The sequence below is a fragment of the Larus michahellis genome, chromosome 2 (assembly GCF_964199755.1).
Source record: "Larus michahellis chromosome 2, bLarMic1.1, whole genome shotgun sequence".
NCBI classification, from domain to species: Eukaryota; Metazoa; Chordata; class Aves; order Charadriiformes; family Laridae; genus Larus; species Larus michahellis.
The window spans coordinates 151,983,174-152,009,679 of NC_133897.1; the positions used below are offsets into that span (position 1 = coordinate 151,983,174).

Consider the following 26,506-nt stretch of genomic DNA (forward strand, 5'->3'; position numbering starts at 1 on the left):
GTATTGGGCTTACTGGAATTAGGAGGCTTACAATCACTGAGGAAGGCTACAGAATGATGATGCTTTTGCTCAGGTTAGCTCTGGCTTGCTAAACACAAAGACAAAAGGAATTAGCTAGTTTTGTGTTGGCTCTCCATAGCTTACCTGCATGAAGCTTCACACTAATGGAATGCAATTATTCGCACCTTTTCAGCTTTTTTGTCTTATTAATATTTTAAATGAAAATATTTACTCCAGAACTTATCTAATTGAGTGTTCTGTTTTAACAGACATGCCTATCAAAAAACATCATAAAAATGAACAAGAAGACATCTGCAAGAAGAGCATGTGGTCCTGGCATAGAGGGTAATAACTAGGCACCACTTAGAGAGCAGAGAGAACAAAACTCTCAAAAATTTAAAACACGCCGCAAATGTACGGATTTCAATTATGGTTCAGATGTCCTGCCAGGTGTTCTAAACATAGCCATTGTTAGATTATTGCAAAAGACACTTAAAAGAATTGAAAAACCTGCAGAAATCATGGGGGAAAAAAAAATCCAGGCACCAGTCAGCTGAGTAATAAGGCCATGTAAAAGCCAATTAATTTTCTAATTCTGAATAACTTCTTGAAGAGATAAAAACTGGTAATCTCTACTGTACATCTTTATATGATTATTTCTAACCTACAACAGCATTTTGGATAAGTAAACAGAAAAAAAAAATACATACTTCTAGAAAAAAAGCCCACAAAACAAAATGAAAACTCCAGTTTAAAATATTCCTAAAAACAAGTGGTATGGGAGTGGGAGGGAAGAAAAGTAAGTAGTTTGTAAAAGGCATTGGTAATCTTTTTTAAACTACTATGATGAGCATATCACCAATAGATGTGGGGCCTAAAATTGTTGAAAGTGAATAAATTTTGGCCCACCATCTGTTTTTCTCAAAAACAGACAATTAGCAATTTAATTGACTTGGCACACTATATATTACAGTACATATGTCACACTAGATGAAGTGATTTAGTTTCTCCAAAGTTGTCGAAAAGGTGCCTTGAAGGTTTTGGACTATTCTTTTTTCTTGCTGGTTGTATTTTAGAGACTTTTTTTTATTTTGACAAAAACTATGCCAAGGGCTTAAATTCTCCCATGGGCAGCTTTTAGTCTTTTTAAATGCAGTGCTAAAGTAGAAAATTATGCACCATACCACTATGCCAAATGTTATTTATTATTTATTATACTGTGTCCGTGCTTTCATTTTATGAAGCCGGCGGCTGGACTGTCATGATTTCAGGTATCCTTTAACTTGATATAAAAAGTTAACAGTAGAGATGGCCATGTTAACAGAATACATAATAACTTCCTACCGTCCAAGTATAAGACCTTTTCTCAGCTTATAGATACATTAACACAATGTACATTTTCAGGATTATTTTCCATTTAATTCCTCTGTTTCTTCCTATACATTTACATGGTTAAGTATATGGGGATTTGGAGTGTGGGTGAAAAATAAGCAAAAGTAATATTAACAGAGTAAGTTTTAATAAACAAGTTGCTACATGGTATCTTTAGATAGCTATAGTGTTTCATGGGTTTTATCATTGTATATGAAGGTATTTTATAACAAACTTTTTTTTGGATTTTGTTGTTGTTGTTGTTGTGTTTTCTCCCCAACTCTCCCCCATAGAACCATATATTCAGAGAATCATTCAGGTTGGAAGGGACCTCTGGAGATCATCTAGTCCAACCTCCCTGCTTAAACAGGGTTACCTATAGCAGGTTGCCCAGGACCATGTCCGGTCAAGTTCTGAATGATCTCCAAGGATGGGTACTCTGCAGCCTCTCTGGGCAATCTGTTTCAGTTTGAACATCCTCTCAGTAAAAGAGTGCTTTCCTATATCCAGATGAATTTTCATGTTTTATTGTGTGGCAACTGCTTCTTCTGGGTACTACTGAGAAGATCCTAGCTCCATCTTCTTCGTTCATTCCCAACAGGTATTTGTACACATGGATAAGATCCCCCTATGCCTTCTCCTCTCCTGTCTGAACAGCTCCAGTGATCTCATTGTCTTCTCATACGAAAGCTGTTCCAGCCCTTTAATCATCTTTGTGACCCTGTGACTTGCTCCTGTAAATCCATACATTTCTTGTCTTGGGTAGCCTAGAGCTGGACACAGTACTTCAGATGCGAGTAACAGACAGTTACAGAATTCCTTCCTATGGCACATTTAAAAGTTCAAAAATCATATAATATTCCACAAGAGTTGTATAGGCAGAGAAAGCTTCAACTGCTTCTGTATACATAAATAGATAGACATATATTATTCATATGGGCATACTTCATTAATTATTTTCATCACACAATAATGATTTTTTTGCTTATTTTATTATTAGAAAAAGTGATAATTCATTAATTTCTTCTCTAAGTCTCACAAGTTGCCTGTCTATTTAAAGGATGTGTCATAATTAACATGAAAATACTTTTAAAAATTATTTGTCAGGTAACGTCAAATTCTGACTTTATCATTGTCTCAGTCTATTAATGTCAGTTTCTAAATCCACAAGTGTAGAAACGTGCACTTGAATTTCAGAGATTCAAGCAAAAAAAAAAAAAAAAATCATTCTGAACAGTCATTGTCTTTTTAGAGTGAACGGGACCAAAGATTGCAAAAAAAGTATTAAATTCCACAGCACGTTTTCTGGAAAATCATTAAGTCCGCCTAGTCATACCAACTTGGAACTTCCTAGCATTTCTTTGCCACCCACTTTCTCAGACATTCAATTGGATTTCATAAATGATCCTGAAGCTAAAAGGAATTTTAGATCATCTACTTTCATCTTGTATTACTTCAGCTGACCAGAAGTTTACTCTTTGTAAGATCTGCAAGAGTTTTGATATGCAAAATATTTTAGCCTAGAGGGAGGGAGGAGGAATGAAAAGAAAAGAGGAAAAAGGGGAGAAGGAAAGCGAGGAGGAGAGTGCCCCTGGCAAACAGATCTTTTCATGTAAATGGAAGGACTTTTCTACAACATCTGGAGAATCTCTAAATTTCAAATAAGAGAAGATATGACCAGATATTACCAGATATTAAAACACAGAACATTAAATAAAATAGACTTGGCAGGTATTTTGAGCTGTTGCTTAGAGAAAATACCCAGTAGTTGGACACCTTAGCACCACCTTGGAGCACTGGACAATCCATGCAGTATTTTGTTTTCTGATAAAATTAAATCTTTTAGTGTTTTGCACATGCTGCAAGTAGTTAAATAAACAAAAAACTGAAAGCTAAAGCCAAAGGCAGCTGCCACCCTCTCCCCATCCATACACAACAGAAAACGGAAACTATATATATACCTCAGGGGAAACACTCCTTTCCATCAGCATCAACTAACCAGATGACATGTGCATACAATAACTGTTCAAGAGCTGTAAATTAATCATTTTGGAATCCCAAATTACACATCTCACAAATACTTTAATAATAAATTTGTAGCATCATAGGCATCTTCAATATACCATTCTGGCACCTTTCATATATCATGAAATATTTTATGCATAGAAATACACCATGTAGGAATGAAAGAGAGGGGAAAGAAAAAAAACTCACAACTTTCTGGTAGTCTTTCTGAGAGAGAGTACAATGGTTAAATCAAAAGTATAAGCCATTAATTAAACATAATATGATTATGGATTTTAACTGGAGGATACAAGTTTTTATTTGTATTCCACATGCATCCCTAATAGAGGTACTAAAACCTATGTAGTCAGTGCTTTATTTCATATGTATAATTTCTAGAAGAATATGAAGGCACGGTAAACAAAAATCCTTATTTTAGATGTAATGATGAAAAGGGATTTTCAATACGTATTTCAGATATCCAACATGAATTATCAGCATATATAAGCCTAAAGACATGTTGTAAGTTAAAAATTAAAACTCTCTATACTAAAGATTTTCTATAAAAGCAAAAAAAAAAGGCACATCAAGCAGAAATCCACATACTATCCTCTGTACCATAGCTTTTAATAAACTATTGCTTCAGCACCAGCAAAATATGATGAGGATTCAATCATAAGAAAAAGTTGGCAATAACACCCATTAAAACAAAAGTACAGACTCAACAGTCCATAAAACAATTAATGAGTTTAATGCAAGGGAATTTGATATTTAATGCCCTATCTGTTCATCTTTGGAAGTAGGCATCATCATATAGTGAGCTGGAATAGGGTTAATTTTCTTCATAGAGGCTCATGTGGTGCTATGTTTTGGACTTGTGATGAAAAATGTCGGTAACACACCAAAGTTTTACCTATTGCTGAACAGTGCTTATGCAGCATCAAGGCCTTTTCCATTTCTCACACTGCCCTACCAGTGAGTAGGCTGAGTGTGCATAAGAAATTGAGAGGGCACAGAACTGGGACAGCTGACCCCAACCAACCAAAGGGATACCCCATACTATATGACGTGCTGCTCAGCAATAAAAGCTGGGGGAAGAAGGAGGGACATATGGACTTTCAGAGCTACAGATTTTGTCTTACCAAGTAACCATTATGTGTGACAAAGCCCTGCTTTCCTGGAAATAGCTAAACACCTGCCTGCTGATGGGAAGTAGTGAATAATTCCTTATTTTGCTTTGTTTGTGCATCCAGCTTTTGCTTTACCTATTATACTCTCTTTGTCTCAGTCCACGAGTTTTCTCACTTTAACCCTTTTGATTCTATCCCCCATCCTGCTTTGTGGGGCTTAGCTACCTGCCAGGGTTAACCCACAACAACTGGGCAAATCTAAAGCTTTATAGTTCATAGGCATTTTCTCTGGAAATATGTTACAGAAAATGCCAACCCACAGAAAACTGAAACAAAAAGCCATCAATAAATGTAAGATACAGTCTACTCTAATACAATATAATTAATAAATAGAGGTTTCCCATAACATGAAAATAAATGATGAAAAGGCACTGCTGATGCAGTTGTTTTCTACCATAATAACACTTACAGAAATTAATTATTGACCCGGGGAAAAAAGGAAAAAAAAAAAAAAGAAAAAAAAAAGAACATTCTCATGGAAAAATGCTTGGCAATATGGAAAAATCAGAGGTCTAAGTAAGAGAAGTGCAAAACCTCACCAGTTCTGCTGATTCTTCGGAGTTTTTTAGCTGGAAACATTTTGAAAAGCTCCATACATACACACATTTTAAACTTACGTCCTGACTGTATTTTAAATATACTGCCTACCTGATTGTAGCTATCCTACACACTGAAGTATACAAAAACAAACAAGTAGCTTCACTCTTCATCCAACCAAGTAAAATAAATTTCTAGCTCTCTGTTGCATGAAATACCAGCAGCTAAAGAAATTTAGCAACAACTATGCCATGATGTTACTTCAGCAGACAAACAGGTGGAAATCTTGCTTCTGTCACCCTTTCACAGGATGATGTATCAGGACATGCATCCTAATGTTTTGAAAGAAGACGTTGCCAGAGGCTGCAACACAGAGTCCTTCACCACTTCAGGAAAACTGGTGCAGTGCAGCCACGAGGGGCACCCTCAGCAACTCAAATTCAAGTCTGATAAAAGGAGACTAATCAGGCATAACATATTCTCACTGTTGTAAAATATGCAGAGAGAAGAGACAGGCTTGAACTAAGACATCATGGCTAGTTGGTGGAGAACACAAACCATGTATTTTAAATATTGAGGTAAGTTCATTCAGATATAAATAAGATATTTAATATGGACACACAACTCTATATTCATGGCACTTTTTAACTTTTTCAGCTCAACATATTCTAACTTCTATTCCATCATGTTGAGGTTTCAAATTGTACCCTTTCCCAGGAAGATCTTTCCAAAAGCATGAATTGTTTTAATATTGGTATATGGGTTCTTACTTTCAGTTACAGAGATATAGTTCAGAAGTGTTCATAAGAAAATTTTCACTTAACTGCCACAAAAAAACCAAGCAGGTTTGGGTAAATTTTTTACCCCCAAACCAGAGGTAATTTGTTAGTCTCTTGTAACATATAAGCTTAATGCATAAGACGAGAGAACGAAGTGCAGTTAAATACACAACGAAATGCTAAGGAAGGTGAGTCAGTCTAACAGACATTTAGCCCAATGTCCTGGTTCAATCAGTAGCTAATACTCAAGGACATAGCAAATGATGACCTTTCCGCATGTAATGTATTCGTGTTGCTCAGCAGACTAATGTCAGAGCAGAGAAAATCCTTCTGCTCTTCGTTATAGATAATACTATCACACAAGGTTTGATCGCTAAATGCGTTTAATTAAATATTGTAAAGCAGAAAGGATGACTTACAATTTTATTGAACAGAATTTAAAAGTTGTGGGAGTAACCTTCAAATAACAATTTGACAAGCTCTCCATTGGCATTAGGGGAGTTGTAGAAAAAGGATCATAAATTGTGTGGCATGGAAATAATTAGCTTCCTTTTAACCAAAAAAACCCATTAAGTAGAAATATGAATATTATATTAAGTCTTGTTGAAGACAAATAACCTCATTTTATAAATCAACTTGGAGAACATAATATTAAACAACACTAACATGCAGAGAAATTAGAATTAAAATCAGTGATCAAAAAGAAGTAGCAAGCACTAATAAATAAATATCTCGGGGAAATAAAGAGGAGAAACAGAGATAAAATGCAAAATTTCATTTTCTAAGAACATGCTTTTAGACTGAAGACCTATTTTCAAAAATTTGGTAAAGTCAACAGAAATATGAAAGTTTCTCAATACCAAAAATATATTCCTTCCAGAAATTATTTTAAAAGACAACAATAAATCCCACACCCAAATGCATTTTGATGCAGCAGCTTTTTGAGGCACAGTTTACTATTAGTTCTTATATGACCTGAGACCAGTATATTTGTATTGAACGATTACAGAGTTACAAGCAATACTGGTAATGATTTATTTAAAAGCTAAATTCCAGTAGCTGCATACAATTTTATATTTTTTTAATGTCGTACTTGATGAAATTTTTAAGACCCTCACTATAAGGTAACCTGCACAGAAATAAAAACTCAGAAATACCATTTCAGCAGCTATGAAAGATCAAATCTGATTCAACATTAATCTATATTTTTCTCTGTAAAATATATGACATGTATATTGTTTTGAACATTTATAAATTAAAAATTATGTACTAACATTTGACTTTTCCTTGGATTATAAGCGTGTGTTTAAACACACACGTACATAGTCAAATTGCTGCATGCAGTCTTGACTAAGAGTAGACAACAGGTGGGTAGAACAGCATTAGTCTTTTTATTCAAACTCAAATGCAAAACATACATCCTGAGAGAGATGATAAGAAAATTCTTATCTCAGCAGTACAATGGACAAACTTTTCTAATAATAAAGATGAACTGAGATGTCAAAAGACCTACTGGAAGAAATTGGTAGCTAAAAGAAAAAAAGAAAAAAAAAAAAAAACCAAAACCTATCCTGATGGTATGCATCAAAGTTTTGAAACAATTTAGTTTCTAGCAACAACACATGATCATTTGTAAAGGATCCCCTTCAACAAACAAAACACCTAACAACTAATAATTAAATAAAAAAAAAAAAAAAAAAAAGATAGTCCATCAGAAAGAAGAACAGAAATTCCTTATTTGCCTAGCTGTTTCTGCAGGGGCTGTAAAACAATAGGAGAAACCCTAAGTAACTTTTTGGACCTATGGTCACAGGAAAAAGGCTTGGGTTGGGGCCTCCTTAGACACACAACTCAAAGCACGGGTAGAAAAGCTTAAGGAATGTCTGACTTCTTTCTTAAGGTTATCTTAGTATGGTAGGACAGAGGGGCAAATACAATGTCTGTTTTATGAAAGTGTTCCAAGGGGTATCTGAAAAGTACAGAGATGTAAACCTGAGATGTAACAAGACCGTAGGAATTACAGTCAAGAATAGATTCAGCTGACACAAGGATAAAAATTACATCTACAAAGCGGCATGGCTTTTCTAAAGGAAAATCCTGCATTACAAGCCTATCAATGCTTTCCAGAGAGATTAGCTGTCACAGAGATGAGAGAAATCCAGTCTACATAGACTATTTGCACTTCCAAAGGGCATTTCAGGAAACGCTAATGGAAGGTTCTTACCGACGCTAAGATCTCTGTCATAAAAAGACAATGCTTTGGTGAATTTGCTTAAAATATAGATAATTGATGGTAAAAGTAAATGGTCAATTCTTCCAGAGGAACTAAATCACTAATGGACTCTTCAGTATCTAACCCATTCGACAATACATTTGCAGATGTGCTGGAAAAGAAGGTAAGCAGCGAAATGACAAAGCGCCGATGATACTAGTTTACACAGAGCAGCAACGAGGACAATCACCTCTGAAGAAATAAATAAAGGTCCTGAAAAACTGAATGAGCAGTAAAATGGAAGATTAAATACATTGCATTTTCTATGGAAAGAATGAAAACACATCAGACAAAGCTAGTAAAACTACAGTCAACAAAAGGAAATATTTCTTCATTAGAACGTCCTTGCCATAAAATATTCAGAAAACTAAAAGTGTACATGGGTTTAAGAGGAAAAAAACACAAAGTCACGGATGAAAAATTCTCAAGAGTTAGTTAATATACATAGACAGGATTTAGGAAGTCTCTGTGCTACAAACTGTTAAGAGTGTAGGAAAGCATTCTGAAGAATTATCACTGTATCATTTCCTGCTTTTTTCCTTATGTGATACTCAGTTAAAAGGAAGTGCAGAAAGTACAAAAGCTTCAAGTCCTCATAAAAGGAGGATTAGGTAGTATTTAACAAACAAAATCACCCGTCTTGTGAAAGCCAAAATTACACAACAAAAGTGTCCAAACTGTCCATGATCTCACTGAGTTCAGTAATTCAAGTTTTTTTTAAAAATCACTCTAAATTATGAATTATAAATATGATATGAATATAACAAGAACTAAAGCTATATTTTTCTTAATAGAATGGACATGAAGATACACGTTTCATAGATAAACCACTCTCATAACTTGTTGAGATGAGACCTTCCTGAAGCCTTTGCTATGAAAAATGTACTTCCTAAGTGTTTCTAAACATAGCAAGAGGACTAACACTGGATTAAACTATCTACCATATTCAGACCATTCAGTGTTCTGTCACCAACAGAAAAGCAAGTGCTGTTGAGCAGTTAGTCATGGAAAAATATCTCTGTGCCATCTGTGACAAAAAAATCTCAGATGTGTCTGCACCTCAGTGCTTACTGCTGGGAAAATGTGATCCGCGTTTTGTCCTAAACTCCAGAAGGCTACCCCAGGTTGCAGTAGTACCCCAAGCACTCAGGAGCACAAGTCACACTGGTTGAAGCAAGATGAAAGTTACGCTTTAAGCAAAAAGAAATCTTTTGAAGTACTGGTTGTTAGAGTGTAAATCCCATATCCTAAAATTAGATCATTGATGCAGAAAATTGAATAAGCAAATATACTTTCCTTCAGATTCACTTTTTACCTACGCTCCTATCTAGCTTGGCATCTTAGACAAGCCTCTTCCAAAATTTAGCATTACACTTCTTCAACTTTAATTTCTTATGCAATTAAAATTAGAATATGTCTGAGGTATTATTATAGTTAACAACAAAATCACACAGATTTTGTCCTGATAGGAGGCATAGATATGAGGAGAACCTACTGATTTAAGAGGTTTTGTAGCCAGTTATTTAGAGAAAAATAAAACAGACACACCAAAAGAAAAAGAAAATAAAAATAAAATCCCTCAGATCTGGCCATGGCTCAGAAGGTAAGGGTGTGACATCAGGACGCAACAGAATTAGACTGCCCTGAGGACATTTTCCTTTCATTCAGAGGACTCAAATCTGACCTAAACAGAAGTTCAGCTTGCCTATACTATGCTAATACAGGATGGCTTTGTACTATGCATTTACATTGCTGATTCCATTCCTTAAAATAATTTTTCCTATAAATTTGCACTATGATTATTTACTTTATTATTTAATACCCAAAATTCTGGGATAAAAAGTTTATGTTGAAAAAGCGTATAAGGCGTATTTTTTATTTCATTTATTCTTTTACATTTGTCTAAAGTTACAGAAGGAAGCTATTGAGTATGAAATCTATTGCAGTTAGAGTTCTCATGTGTAATTTTCCAAGAAATACAATATTCCATTGCTAAAGTTTTTGCAAAATGAAATAAAGTCACAATTCTTCAAAGTCTTATGATCTTACAAAAATGGGTTCCTTGTCATTGAAGGATATGCCACAGTTTTATCAGCTTGCCTTGTATTTCGTGCAGCTGTTTTTTCCTCAATTATAGATGAAGACCATTCAGTTCCAGTGTTCACATGTGTTGGAAATTGTTTCTCTGCTATTGTTTAGAAAGACACTTCTTTCCTCTTCCCCATGGCTTTGTGAATAGAAGTGCTACTGTGACAACATGACACCATTTCCTGAAATTATGAATGATGCAAAGTATTCATGCAACTTGTCATCAGTAATAATTATTAATTTTGCATTTCCTTTCATAGCACTGATGTGGGAAGCTAAAAAAATCCATTATTTATTTATTTGGTAAGTATATGAGAACCAAAGATCTCATATCTAAAGGAAGGACTAGTGATTTCAAACAATCCCCAAAATTATAACTTGTATTTCTGCCTTATGACTTGTAAATTCTGACTTCTATATTTCTTTCCTGCCCATTGCTGCTATTTCTTATTCTACCTTCTGAAGTAGTTTTATTTTATGGGATACTGGAAAAGGAACTTCAAAACAACAACAAAACCTTATTAATTTTAAAATACTGTCTCTAATGCTTAAATCTCTATTTTATATTTAAATAATTATAATAGTATCTAGCTATTGAAACCACAAAATAACTCCATATGCAACACCTTAATCTAGAAGAAGACAAAGATTTTTATTATTTCACAAAGAGTTACTACATTCTCCCAAATGGCAGATACATAAAAGAGAATAAACTGTTAGTTCCTGCAATAACAAAAATTTAAAAGAGATTTTCAGCTTAAAACCTACTAATGCAAAGGTATTTAAAAATTAATTTGTCTATTTCTATCATTAAAAAATGATATGGTATATTCAATACTATCCCAGTCAGAAAGGATGTGACCTTCTATCTCGCACCTTGAGCAAGTATACCATTTTGGAGGACAATGGGTAAAGGGCACTGGGTAATGACATCCCAAAACCTTCTGTTCCTCCCATCATATTCCATGTCAGACTTGGAACAATCTATATTCTTGAAAATGCCTGCCAGACTCAGACCTAAATGTCACCTAAATTGAAGAAATGTCTTTATGAATTTTGATGGGATGAGACACGCACATCTCCACTACCTTCGCAGTTAGTTGAGTCTCAGGATGCACAGAAGCAGATATTTAGGCATCAAGATATTTTAGTAAGAAATTATTTTAGCAATTAGTAAGTAATGTTATCAAGTACGTTATCAAGTCATTAACTCCAACATAAGTCTGTAAAGTAAAACAATAGAAGATACAGTATGCATACTATCTATAAGAAATTCACTGTGATTTAGTAGTTTTTCTTTGGACAAGCTTTATCATATCCTGATAAACGCCTATTAGGAGCTGGAGCACATGAGGAATGCTATTCTCGATGATATTCAAGTGCATCTTATGGATTACCTCAAAGGAATGTAATTTGTGTCTTTCAAGATTGCTCTATGATGCAAACTAAAGCAAGGGGAGTGGGAATGATCAGAAGAAGATTCAGTTCAAAAATCACACTGCTGGATCTAATCTAAAATGCTAATGTAATTGTACCTTTTATGTAAGCAGAAACTTACAAGATCTATTTATATAATATATATAAATAGATACAGTATCAGCCATAGTTAGGTGTCTGAGTGGATAGTGGAAACTGTGTGGAAGGGGACAAGTTATAGGAATAGAATTTGATCTCGTCCATTAAAGAAAAATACAAGCAAGCTGGGCATACATTCTTAATAATCCATGTAGTCATTTAAACTGAAATGTCCTCTGACCCTGACTCCCAGCAGTCACGATTCTCTTAAGTAATTCTGAACATTTTTGAGAGAAAAGTCTTCGCATTTTTTTGATTCTAGTAAAGAAGTGAGTGGTATGTCATAGCCTTGAATGCACTGTTCTAACTCAATTACTCAGTTTACCTCATTGGACTTTCTCTCAACTTCCAATTCATAAGTTACAAAACTTTAATTGCAAAACAGCTGCTTATCCAAAATACTAACCATTTAGATGTCTCTTTTCAGAGCCTACTGTCATCAACAGAAAGGACTTAAACACACAGAAAAACCAACAAAAGAAGATAGCAAACCCCCAAACCTGCCTCCCTCCCCTTGCACATTTCCCATCCTCTCAGGGATTAAAGCAAAGGCAACGGATATAAAAAATTTATCCCATACTCTACACTGAGGGGAGAAAAAGCCAAAATAAAACAAAAAACTGCCACACAGTACCTATCCATTGAATGCTTGATGCATTCAAATGCTATCTAGTGAGCTAGTATAAAGTACCAGTGTAGAGCAAGAAAGAAATACAGAGTCAATATCTAAGTGTGCAATCACTAAGTTGATTATATGGAGATGAGATTGTGAATGTTCATCCTTTTTGTCCCCTTCTACCTATTCATATTCAATTAATTTTATTCTTGCAGAACTATAGCTTCTAAGAATAAATGTAACTCATGAATAAAACACAGTGGTACATTGTAAGACACTAGACAATAATCCTCTGCCTTCTGCAAACTAAAATTGTTGCAAGTAAAATTATTTTTTTCTAGAAAAGAACTCTGTAAATAAAGGAAACAACTACTTGAGCTGTGCAGATTAATTCAAATTCAGATCTAAAAAGCTTCTTTTTCCACTCAGCTATGGTTCAAATTTTGCTGTATTAACAAATTCTTAAACTCGTTTGTACTAATTATTTATCTCGCCCTTTTCAACAGCTGGAACATGGAAATCCTGGGTCTTAATAACTACCATACAAAAAAGTAGCAAGATCTTTCTACTTTAGCCCATTGGATCTGAATATCAAGGGTGCACAAGCACACTTGTGCCATGCCACTATAGAGCTTAATATACACAATCAGCCAGAGGAAAGTTATGGACAGACCAAACCAGCAAGTCACATTGTGCATGTTTACTCACAATATGCTTATTCACTCCATCTGCCCACCCTCAACAACATCAGCTCCATTTCTAATACACATGGTTGTTGGTTTAACTTTTGCATTTCCTCTCTCCCCTTTTGATGAATAATTTTGATAAATAATCATACTTTCTATTATCCAGCTTTAGTAGTAGGCCGGAACTATGCAATTTAAAAAACTGTTGCAAGAAATACATGCAGCTATGTTAAATCTAATATAAAAATAATAAACATAACTAATTCTGTAATACCACAGAAGTGCGCGCATATATACATTATTCTTAGGGTTTTGGTTGATTCTGTTCCTCATGCTGTATGAAAACTGTAAGTTCCCCCAGAAGCATCAAATAGCAACAGCTGTTTTATGTTATGCGTTATAGATTCCTCACATTTTAAGACCATAAAAAGCAGCATTATTAGATAAGTTTTTCTTTGTCTTGGCCCAAAACTCATAAGTAACCCACTTCACTTGAAGGTGTTTTTTTCTGCTCTGGTAGGCATGATTGATTTTCAAAAGACTGTAGGAAGTATTCACTTCATTTACTCATTTAGCTTTAAATAGTCACAGAATTATTCCATTTTAATATTTTTCAACATGAAATAGCAGAAAATAAATGTAAAAGTATATGCCAAAAATCAACTGCTGTAAGAACACACCAAATAAGAAGCGTGCAGTTTCATGTGACATAAGACCTTTAAAGAGAACAAATTTATTCTTTGTATTTTTTTCAATTCAGCTTGCATTTTCTTGTTTTTAAAACTGACAGAACCGGAAATAGAATGCATCCGCTAATATGAAAGAAAAACATTTAATAATATTGGCTTAGTTTTTGATACACCATTACTTTCACTTCCAATAATGTATTGTTACCTTTGTAGTTAACTTTGAAACCAATTGAGCCCACACTTTCATCCGTTTGAAGATGTAACCACATCTGATTGCTCATGCTCACAATTAAGTCTGGTACAAAGCTCCCAGTTAACCTATAGGTTGAAAAAAAAAAATCTGTAAAGCCATTAAGTATTAAGTAATTAGATTATTATTTTTTTTTTCTTTTTGTAGGGAATCTAAATATTAACTATTTTTTAACGGTTTTTGTTTTTAAATTCATTTTATTCAGCTCACATCAAATTACTTATCTCTGACTGGTTAGGCAATACGGCTCTCAAGGTCCCAATGACTGCAGACTTGATAGAACTCTACAAACACAAGCAGCTACTGCTTGTGTTGTACTGAAATATTTCATCTCACTTTCAGTTGCTGGTCCAGAAAGACATGCCTCTCCCTAATCTTGAACGTTATGTGGCAGTCCTGTGTGTGTGACTCGGATACAAGCAGGCATATCAAATAGCACTAGAAGCCCTTAATGAGGCACTACATTTATTCTTCCAGAAAAACATTTCTCTGGTATAAAATTACCCACTTTGGAATACATGCATTGCATAATTAAGAGGAAGTTGTTATTCTTGAATAGCAATGGCAATTGTTATGAAGGCCCATGTGTTCCCTGCACTCTCTCACCTCCCTTCCTCACCTCTACTACCACAATGGAAGAATGTGCCTGACAGACTCAGATGACATTAATTCCTTCATTAACAAAAATACCAGATGTCACAACTTTAAAACCTCCTAATATCACAGGATGTTAATTAATTAGATAGAATTAAAGCTGGTATTTCTTTTTTTTTTCTTCACTTTTCATACTGTTTGCAAAAATTTGCAAGACAATGCAAACCTAAATGTTCATTCTGTTTGCTGAATGAAGTAGTGTGATAGCAAAAAGGAAATGTTCTGAAAGCTGCTGTTTTATGTTATATTGCTTTTTTTTTTTCCCCCCAAAACTTTGTCTCAAATTTGGTAAGAGATTATCAGCTAAAACAGAATGGTGGAAAGTACCAAAACATTTTCCATTCTTGTAAGATGGATTGCAAGCACAAGACTGTATAAGAGTGAAAACTGTTTGTTTTTTACAGTTCTAACCATTCTTTAAAGCTAGTTGAAACTTCAGATGGACTATTTTAAATATATTTTACAGTTAATTTTAGTTCTCCCTTCTGGTCTTTTTTAGCTTGTTTCTGTATGAAATACTCAGCTGTGGGAGAAATTCATGTCTATTTCCCACATCTGTGTTCACAGATGGAGCTACTACAAAGACTCTTGCCAGAATTGAACAAGTAAGTGACTGGCCAAAATAATGTACTAACTGCTCACTCCTGCACTAAGGGAAAGTGTCTTCAGTGAGTTCAGTCTTTGCCAAATTAATAGATTAACAGGATGTTGCTCAGAAACAACACTGATGTAATGGCTAGCAGAGTTTTGTAGTCGTCTCTGGTGACTGACAGTACGTTTTGGGAGTATTAAGGCTATTGGGAATATTTATCTCTTTGTTGTGTCACAGAGAACAGTTCCTATGATAAACAGTCATCAAAATTTTTATCATATCTATTTTCTGAAGTCAATTATAAATATTTTTTTAAAGGCATACAGTTTTCAGAAACAACATTTTTCAATTAAAGAGGACATGTGAAAAAACGCATTTTTGAAAATAAAAATCAATCAACAGAACACAGAAATCACCTATTGCTCTTTTTTAAGTGTCTAGGGATCCCTGTACAATATTTGGGAAGACTTAGGGGCCACAGAGCAATAAGATCCATTAAAAAAAAAAAAACATTATATGAAGGAAGATTTAAGATAATAATAAAATTCTGCAGTTATGAATTATTATTTCTTTCCTCCTGGGGTTTATGCAACTTCCTCTACCCTGTATTCATTACCTAGAGTCCTTTCCTGGAAGTAGGTTCTTACACCTTCCCTTCCAAAAGCTGAGCAGCGAACACTATCAACAGTAGAAATGGACAGATGCAATTATGATTACTCCCTTTTTATTAAACGGCTATGACACTCAGCAGGGTGTTTTCCACCTCTTCTTCTAGGACTACAGAACTACCCATTCCACATACTAGTGACATACATTCCCCCTGAGAGAGCATGCTGAAGATTAGGTTAGAGGGTATTCAGAAGATTTCAACACTCCTTTCCATCTGCTGAAGATGATTTGTAATATGGGAGATTGGATACATGTACACCCAAGACAGCAAGCATACTAAAAAGAGTAATGGTTTTCATGCCTTATGCACTGGATTTTCCAAATGCGTGCTACAGTGGATAGATGTGTATTACATTAAAAGTCACTTGCAGCAACTGTCAGACCAAGCTGCTGAGAGCAGACTTCCAAACATCCTGAAAAAGTGCCGTGACTGATGTATGAAGGAGGACCACCATTTCTTTTCCTTCTTCCCCTCTACCCCTTGGTAATAAAACTTAACGCTGCTCCACCTTGCAAAAATCTTAGTTATATAGGAAAGCACTAAGAATGCCTTCATATTGGTCATCTTGTCAAACACACGAAAGATGTGTTCCATTCAGATTTAAGTTCACTTAGGTGTTATGCTCATTAGGCGGGAGCAGTCTGTCTTGTTGCTGGGTGCATGAATACAGGCACAGAATTATAGGCACCCAGGGAAACTTAATGGCGAATACTGAAATGGCTTTGGAGTTCAGTTACTTCTGTGATTAGCACCAACTGATTAGGAATTACCAAGACAACAATTCTCAATTTAGGAAGCATAATTCTATCTAAATGCTACTTAAATTCAGTTTTGGTTCTGAGCCTTCCTATCTAGCAGTGCCCAGTAAAACTAGTAATTAAACACTTGTATAGGTTTCCTGATTGACTTTGATAAATTGGAAGATAAATATTTTCACATCATTTACACATAAACCAGACATATTCAAACCAATGTTCTTCAGCAATTTTAAAATTTAATATCCAAAAATGAAATCATAAAATAGCTGCTTTATTTGCCATGCATCATATCTCAAAGAAATTCTGCATTGCTCACAGAAAAGATTTATAAGCTTTTTACAGTACTCAATTATGTTCCACCTTCTATGTAATTTTTTTATACATTTTAATCCTAATAACTTTGATACTGATACTTCTGATAACAGAATAATCAGTGATCATTCCACTGGTAAACAAAAATAATATATTTGTGGCTGATTATACAATGTTATTTAATATTAAAACCCCACAAATTAATTGGGGGATTTTTTGCTTTCCCAGGATCTGTATAGTAATAATTCTTTAAAATTATTTGTCTAGTTATTTATGGAACAGATTCCCTTATCGTACGTTAACACTTGACAATTCTAATTAACTCTTTTATTAAAGAAAATTATTCAGAATTCATTTATAGTCATGACAAGTTTAATCCTGTAATTGCATTATTTCTTCCCAACATAAGTCTCCTCATCAGACATACTTTTATAAAATACTAACATCTTTAATGAAATAAAATCTGGATGGAGTGCTTTACTACATTACTCAAAATTTTAAATATCATTGTACTGTGCCTCAATGCATTACACTAATTCAGGTACCAATGAAAAACAATACTTTAGTTAAACGTTAATAAGACCTGGTGAATTGGTACTTAAATGCTCTTTCCACATGAGAGGATATTCAATATAATGTAGGAATCTAAGGATATCTGAAATTGAATTCCAGCATTATCAGAAATATACTTTGAAGCCTTAGTACTGTTTCTAAAATAGAAATTACAGTACTTCCCCACTTCTCAAAACTATTATTAGTAACAATTAGCACATCTACAATCCACTGAAGAAACTTTGCGTTATCCTAAAGTAATTGCACCTGAAATACCTGGCCAAATCCTGGTCTCCTCATCAATAAGAACGGATAGAATGATTACAAAACCAATTAAAAATAGGTCATAGAATGATCCAGCTTGGAAGAGACCTTTCAGTCAGATTGTCTATCTTCTGAAGAATAAGTGTAGGGGGAACTGATGATGAAAATCTGCAAATCTTGAAAAAAACCTGTATTTCCTGTTCAAAGTTTTGCAATTAATAATATTAATGAGATGATATTAGGAAAGAAAAAAGGTAAACACTGGGTTTAGGGTACTCAAATTCTTGATATCATTCTTATGGTGAATAATGGGAAGTTGCAATATATAAAAATAGTATTAATACATTTCCATTAAATGTACTGTGGAAATATCATTCTAAGGACTCCTAATTTTACTATTCTTTTGGGTTTTGTTCAAATATATTTTGTACTAAACATTTATCACATCTGCTTCTGTTCTGATCTGTGTTTTAAATGTGTAACTCATTTGAAATAAATGATAACATAAGGTAGTTACTGAGAAGACAGTTTATTCAAAAATAACAGCTAAATATTATTTGGCCCTTTCCAAAATCCTTTCTAAATGGCAGATAATCCTTTATGGGTAAAATATAATTTCTAAGCAATAAACAACTTTTTCTTTCCCATAAAATTGAGTCAGATTTGAAAGAAATTACTACGTTGTATTTTAAGGGGTCTTCCTTTCTCCTACAAAACATTGAATTATTTACTCAGAATAGAATTGGAGCTATATAAAATGACAGACTACAAGTAATACCTAATTGCAATGTTCTGCATATTGTCAAATGAGTGGGGAATGGGGAATAAACAGAATCACTGCATTATACTGCTGCCTTCAAAATTTTACAAATTAAGTAATAAGATTCTGAATTTGTCTTCTTGAGACTGCTATTATTGTAAAAACAGTTTCCATCACAAGTATGAGAAATATGGATTCTGAAGTTAATCAATGGTTGTTAAGTATATATATCTCTATATATATCTGGGCTCACAGAAAATGGATGACAAAAATCTTATTTAATAGTCAGTGCTGTCTGACTTGTAATCATATGTAGGTTAGGTAATATCCTACTCAGATTTTCTCTGAGTAGCAATTTTCTTCACTACACTAACTCATTTTTTGAGTTATCTACAGTAGCCAATAAGCACTTTAAGGTCAAGATATTATAGTACATCTTTTGTCATGCTAAGCCTGCTAGGAGATTGTAAAAGTTTATGTGTAAATCATCCATTTATCTATTTTCAACAATGTTCTTTCACACTTTAAATTTGAGAACACACTTATAAAGGAAGCACAATAGCCCCTAAAGATTTACATGACTACACATGAACGTACAGACAATGTCTTTTGAAATTTCTGATTTTAGTTTATCTTTTTCTTTTCTGATGTCTAGCCCATCTCTTTCTGACTTCAGAACAGTAAACATACAACAATGTATTTGAACTATCACCTTCAGTAATTTTAGAACCTCAGTAAGATCAGGTTTTGTTGAGATTTACCTAATTCTAATCACTATTTACTCTCATCAAAAAACACATTAATGACATTCTGTAATGCACACAAATCATAAATATGAAAGACTTACACTTGAAGCACAGTTTTAGGATCACCCACTTCTCCTCCATCACCAATTGTCAGTGTGTCATAGCCAATCTCCAGATCAAATTCTTCAAAATTTATCTGAATAACCTAGGAAATAAGGTAAGTAAATATGTTTTAGAAATAAAGAAATGTACCTGAGACATGAGTCTGTAAATAAGTTTTTCAGCAGTGTAAATAAAAGAGATTTTCCAATTAATAATTACATGTAACTTCAGCACATTTTACAACAAATTATTGTAATTAACCCAACAGGTTTGGTTCATGAAATATGAATTATAATAGCTTTAAGGTATCATCACTCTGCTGACCTCCTCAAAACACTGTCATTTCACTTATTTATGTAGTTGTTACATGTTTAATACAGTTCTGAATACTTGCATTACATTTTGATTAAGATATACTCAAAGGGCAACATAACTAATTGCACTTCGTGCAATACAATTGTCTTCAAATAACAACTGAATAATTGTATTTCACTGAGTAAATGCAATGAAGGTGAAGAACATAATTTACTCCTGACATCTATAATCTGGCTCAAGTAGAATAAAGCTATATCAAAGTAAAAGTCATTTTCTTATTTCATGAACCCGAGTAAAATGCAACCATCAGAAACATGGGCATTTTTTATATCCTGTAATTTAAACCGCAGTATGCATATTTAATGCTGAAGGATAAAAATTTCAGCTCTATTTTAAGAATACAATGAATTTTTCACTTAAAGCAAAATTCAACCATATTATTAGAAAAGAAAATAAAGCATACTGTTTCCACTCATGTATTAATCACGCTAACTCTGTCTTTATGAAAATAACAGAAGTTCCTCAAATTTTCATATAGATAAAAATGACAGACTACTTATGAGTAGGACCTTTTAATACTTATGTCTGTAATATATGGTCTTTGATTATTGTTATAATTGAGAATTGAGAGTGTTTGTTTTTAAAGCTGTGGATGCCATTCTGATGGATTATTATCAAGTCCCTGAAAGCTTGTATTACTTTGTTACAGTGGGGTTCTGGTAATTGTTTAAAGAAGGATGTGTTTCTATGCAAAAAAGCCAGTACAGGCAAGTTGGAGAAACTGATGTATGTTCTGAGGATTGTAATTTGCTCTTAAGGGAGGAGAAACACTTTTCTTTACAGGTGTAAACATGAATTTAAGTAATCTCAGGAACAGACAGTTTGGCATATTCACATATACAAACGTGTGTGCATGCACGCACATGTATGTATGTGTGTGTATGTATGTGTGCGTTATACCCCAGGGAATAAAGTCAAGTTCAGAGAGTTAAGAGATGGACATGGACATGGAAAACTGTGAGGGCAAGTAGCTGATTTGCTCTAATGGTCTGAGTAAAGGAGACAAAACCACACATAAAAGTTCTTAATCTTTTTAGTGTAAAAAAAATATTCTGGATAATTTGTGTTGTTCTAGCCACCAAAATTTGTAAGCCTAGACATAGGAGTTTAAACTGAAATCCGTAACTAGATTTAAGGCTGATACGTATTTCATTTACTATTAAAAAAATAAGAAAAAAAAACAAAGATAAAAAAAGAGAAGAGTCTTCATTTTTGGGTCACATTATTTAAATTATGTGCAATTACATGTGCAGCTACATCAGAACAGGACCGACTCCAAAATGAAACATGAGAGTTTCTGGGCAAATAATATTAGTATTGAATTCAACTTGAAAGCAGATTTCACTTATTAAAAGTAAAATACATTTAAATATAAATAATACATTTAAAAGTAAAATTTAAATACATTTAAAAGTAAATCCTAATCCTGTTTTCCATTAAACACAGGAAGAAATCTAATCTCGTTATCTTGTATTTAAGTGCAACAGTAATCATTTTCTTTAAATTAATATCCTTCCAGATATTTTGTATTATTTAGTACCATCAAATTGATACAAAGTGTCTGTCTTTTTGCAGTTGAAGTCCTTGTTGTTATAAGCAGTGTTAGAAAGCTAAAACAGCTTTTCTTCAGCACAATCAACAATATCCAGTGCTACATGCATTTAATTGGAGGGGAGAGGACAGAGGTTAAGGAAAATATAAATTCCTTTACAAGTATTTCAAGATACATTATTTTTAATTAGGGCTAACCAGAAAACAACAAAACATATCTTTACTCATATGATTAAGGTTCAAAATACTTTATTCATTTCACCAGAAAAATGTACAATCTTTTTTCATTATTATTATTATTCGCATTATAATGCCCACAAATAAAAAAGTAAGAGAACTCCACATAAACTATCTGACTCATTAGGGAATACTGTGGAACATGAAAAAATAACTACATTTTTTTTTTATTCAAATAATAGGCTTCAGCTTGAGTCTTTCCACTACTCTCTGGTGAATCCCCAAATTATGGATGATTCTCTTGTGATCTAACAGGTAATTGTCTGCTCTGATGTAATCTCTCATTCTTCTGCAACCTGGAATTCTTTTCTGAGATAAAGCAAACTTTTTTATTTTTAATCAAAATAGATGTACATGCAAAATAAGTTTATCATTTGGGTTTGCTGCATTAATATTTTTCAGAGAAACATGCTTTATTAAAAGATTTCTGACCCACTCTGTAACTCACCTAAAACTGTAATAATGGAATAGGTATGTCTTTGAAAAGTGTACTTGCATAAAACCAGACATGCATAGATTAGTCTACATCTGTCTTGCATCATATTCTGTGAAGCAGTCACATTTGTAAGAAAAGAAGTAGCAATGAAGTCATTAACAACTTTTATAATATTAAAAATAAAATATATTATAACTGCCTGTAAAAATTTGGAATTTTAACATGTGATAATCTTATTCTTGCATTTGTTATTACCGTGATTTCTTCTTAAAATTTTTTTGATCAACTGAAAATTAAAAAACGCTGCAATTTTGTACAAAACTGCCAGTAAAACAAAACTAGAAACAGTATCCACCCAATTGGATCATATTTTATTTATAGGAAAAAGTCAAATATTATTGCTGGAGACAGTAAACCATTTTATTTACCATGCATATCTCTGCTGGAAAAAGGTTAGAAACAGCTACCAATAACTAGTTCAGACACATAGTACAAATGAAATAATTCATAACTTCAGATCATTAAAGGGTTAGCAAGTAACTGTATGTAACCTACTAATAAACAACCCATTTCAATTTAGGTTTTACATACCAAACCTGAACTGATTTACAGTAAAACTTTGGATTTGGCAAAGTAAACTTGCTATCTATTTGGCAAATATGCTTGTTGATTAACACTTGAAGACATTTAATTTTAAGGGAATTTGCTCAAATGGAGCAAGAGTAAAATATAGTAACTCAGAGCTGTCAATATCCAACATGCAAGAGGTAGTGAACTCTTTTATTACATATGTAGCACACAAGCATTTATGTGTTGTAACTGTGAAGAAAAATTGTGTGTCTTTTTTGGAAATTCCTCCTCTGCTGTTTATCTTTGACATGTGAAGTACACAATGTACAATACAAAATGTAGCTGAAATCTATTCAAATATGCCCGAATGGCAAGAAAATAAGTACTCTTAGTGATAAGATATATTTTCAGAGGCTTTGTTTTACAATGTCAGATTCAGTTTGGTCAGACCCAAAGATGGCTGGATTTGGCAGTGCTCATTATATTGATTATTTCCTTTGGAATACTGAAAAGGTGGTTTGATGACAACAGCACTTGAAGTCGAATGTGCTGGAACCTTTCAAAATAAAAACTGAAGTTTAGGTAAGATCAGTAAATAACTTAAAACTTTGTAATAAACCTGCCAAAAATACTGCTTTTACCAGTCACTTAACATTTTGTCTTTTTTTAATTTTTCTGAAAAAGCTGTAAATGGCACACCAAAGGTAGGTTGCATCCTTGAATCAGATTAACATTAGATTAAAACCTCAAAGTAATTCTACATAATGGACAAGCAGGGGATCAGGCCTAGTCAGCATGGGTTTATGAAAGGCAGGTCCTGCCTGACGAACCTGATCTCCTTCTATGACAAGATGACCCGATTATTGGACGAGGGAAAGGCTGAGGACATTGTCTACCTAGACTTCTGAAAAGCATTTGACACTGTCCCCCATAGAATTCTCATGGAAAAACTGGCGGCTCGTGGCCTGGATGAGCATACGTTCTGGCTGGATGGGCGGTCCCCAAGAGTGGTGGTCAATGGAGTTAAATCCAGCTGGCGGCCGGTCACAAGTGGTGTTCCTCAGGGCTCAGTGTTGGGACCATTTCTGTTTAACATCTTTATTGATGACCTTGACGAGGACATAGAGTGTATCATCAGCAAGTTTGTAGATGACACCAAGCTAAGCAGGAGTGTTGATCTGCATGAGGATAGGGAGGCTCTACAGAGAGACTTGGATAGATTGGACCCATGGGCCAATGCTAATGGAATGAGCTTCAACAAGGCCAAGTGCCGGGTCCTGCACTTGGGCCACAACAACCCCATGCATCGCTCCAGGCTTGGGGAAGTGTGGCTGGAGAGCTGCCTGCCAGAAAAGGACCTGGGGGTTCTAATTGACAAGCGGCTGAATGTGAGCCAGCAGTGTGCCCAGGTGGCCAAGAAAGCCAATGGCATCCTGGCTTGTATTAGAAATAGTGTGACCAGCAGAAGGAGGGAAGTGATTGTCCCTCTGTACTCAGCACTGCTGAAGCCACACCTTGAGTATTGTGTCCAGTTCTGGGCACCTCAATACGAGAGAGATATCGAGGTGCTGGAGCGAGTGCAGAGGAGGGCAACAAAGCTGGTGAAGGGCCTGGAGAATAAATCTTATGAGGAGCGATTGAAGGAGCTGGGACTGTTTAGTTTGAGGAAGAGGAGGCTGAGGGGAGACCTCATCACTCTCTACAACTACGTGAAAAGACATTGTAGAGAGGTTGGTGCTGGTCTCTTCTCACAGGTAATTAGCGATAGAACAAGAGGGAATGGGTTCAAGCTGCAGCAGGATAGGTTTAGGCTGGACATTAGGAAAAAATTCTTCACAGAAAGAGTGGTTAGACACTGGAATAGGCTGCCCAGGGAGGTGGTGGAGTCACCACCCCTGAATGTGTTTAAGACTCGTTTAGATGTGGTGTTAGGGGATATGGTGTAAGGGAGAACTTTGTAGAGTGGAGTTGATGGTTGGACTCGATGATCCCAAGGGTCTTTTCCAACCTAAGTGATTCTATGATTCTATGATTCTACATTTTAGTCTATTATTGTTTGTAAGAATAAACACTTCAGGGAAAACTGTGCTGAATTATTACTATATTCTACATACTTTTAAACCAGGCTAGCATCACTAAATCGTATTATTGATCTAGCTTGTAGATGCACAGTAATCAGGTGCACAGGGACAGGTATTCTTTCTTGATCTATGAATTCAAGTAAAGTCTTTTCTCTAGTTTCCCAGAGCAAGATATAACCATCATTAATATAAATGAGATATGATCCATTGCTTTTATTGATCCATATAAGCAGTGATCATGTTTAAAATGTAGTTATGTATTTATTGTATTTATGCCCTGCCCCACAATCTCATTTGAAACTGAAAAAAAAAATAAAATGCAGAAGGACAACAAAATATTTTCAGACGGTCAGGTATACTTTCAGGGAGCAATACTATGAACAAAAATATTTCATCAATGATTTGCCTGAACTACAAGAGTGTCAATAAGACAACGATACTATTAGAAGTGCATTCTGGAAGTCGGGAACAGGGCGGAATTGTCAAAGATCCAGAATTCCATCTGAGACAGTTTACCACAATAGTCATGATCTACCATTTCACACATTAACAGTCAACTAATGATATCAGATATGTATCTATATGACTTCAGAAATGAGAAGAACCTCTTTCCTTAAAATTAAGCAATATAATAATTACTATTCTCTTTTCAGAAAGAGCTATGCAGTATTTCCTGAAATTTTGTACCTTCATAGTAGTTTTGGTGATGTAGCAGAAGTAGTCTGCAGGTAGCAGACTACTATAATTATCCTGATACAGACTAATCATATTTTGAATTTTGTTTCAGAGGATATTATTAAAAATGTCCCTAGACATTACTGTCAGGAAAAAGGAATCTTTCCTCTCCTCTTCCTCCACATACACAAATATATAAAACCAATAAATTTATTTACAATACGATACGCTGAGCCGTTCACTCCTTATTCACTAAAATAAATATAAAAGTAGCTAAAAGAAAGGTAATAGTCTCCCTGCATCCTGGTCTGCTTTTGCTGTTTAGAAACCCATAAAAAATAAACAACTTATAATTACTAAATTAAATTAAGTTTATAAACACAAAAGAAAAAAAAAAGATGGTAATACTAATGATTATTATCCAAGCTATACAAAAGAAAAATGTCCTATTTGAAAACTAACTTTCTGAAAATTCTGATGGTCTCGAATAACTTTGAAGAAGAAAGAAAGAAAGAAATGGGAGCAGAGATCTAATTTCTAAGAAATTTCAGTAGACATACCTCCTCACTGTGTCTTGGAATATATCCTTTGGAACTCACTCCTTGGGCAATACTGAGTCTGTTACCCAGCTCAGAAGTAACACAGGAGAAGGCTTTATTGAATAGTTAATGGCTAACTTGAGAACACCCTACAACCCTTCAGAGAGAGAACACTTTTAGGAGGATGTGTTCCAGACAGCAATCTTTCCGATCAAGTGTTCGGTATGACTGTGTGTCTAGTTCCTGATGGAACTAGCTCCGCAAAGACTTTTCAAGGGAAGTAGTGTTCCAGGTGAAGTACTCAACTTTTTAAGATTTCAAAACATAGACAGCAGAATGCCGTGTAACAGAAGCAAGTACATGTGCTTCAGAACTGCTTCTGAAGGGGAAGTGTAAAGATTTTAAGTTTTTTCATTTAAAGTATTTCCATACGTGCATCTGTTATCCTAAAGCTTCCAATGCAAATGTAACTCTAAAAATATTTTCAGATGTATAGTAATGTGTTCACTCCATATAATTTGACATTTCACCAGTAAAATAATGATGAAGTTTCTAAAGATGTTATGAATCTTTTC

The 26,506-nt window shown here is 34.3% G+C and overlaps 1 protein-coding gene across 3 annotated transcripts in view; it reads right to left on the reverse strand.

Moving 5' to 3' along the window:
* The window catches only part of CSMD3 (CUB and Sushi multiple domains 3), a 684,352-nt gene that overhangs the window by 337,554 nt on the left and 320,292 nt on the right, over positions 1 to 26,506 (reverse strand). For all 3 annotated transcript variants that reach the window (XM_074577705.1, XM_074577704.1, XM_074577703.1), the window contains 2 exons: positions 19,467 to 19,570; positions 14,013 to 14,125 (listed from right to left, as the gene is read on the reverse strand). In XM_074577705.1, coding sequence (XP_074433806.1) covers positions 14,013 to 14,125; positions 19,467 to 19,570 — 217 coding nt within the window. The remainder of the gene's footprint in view (positions 1 to 14,012; positions 14,126 to 19,466; positions 19,571 to 26,506) is intronic.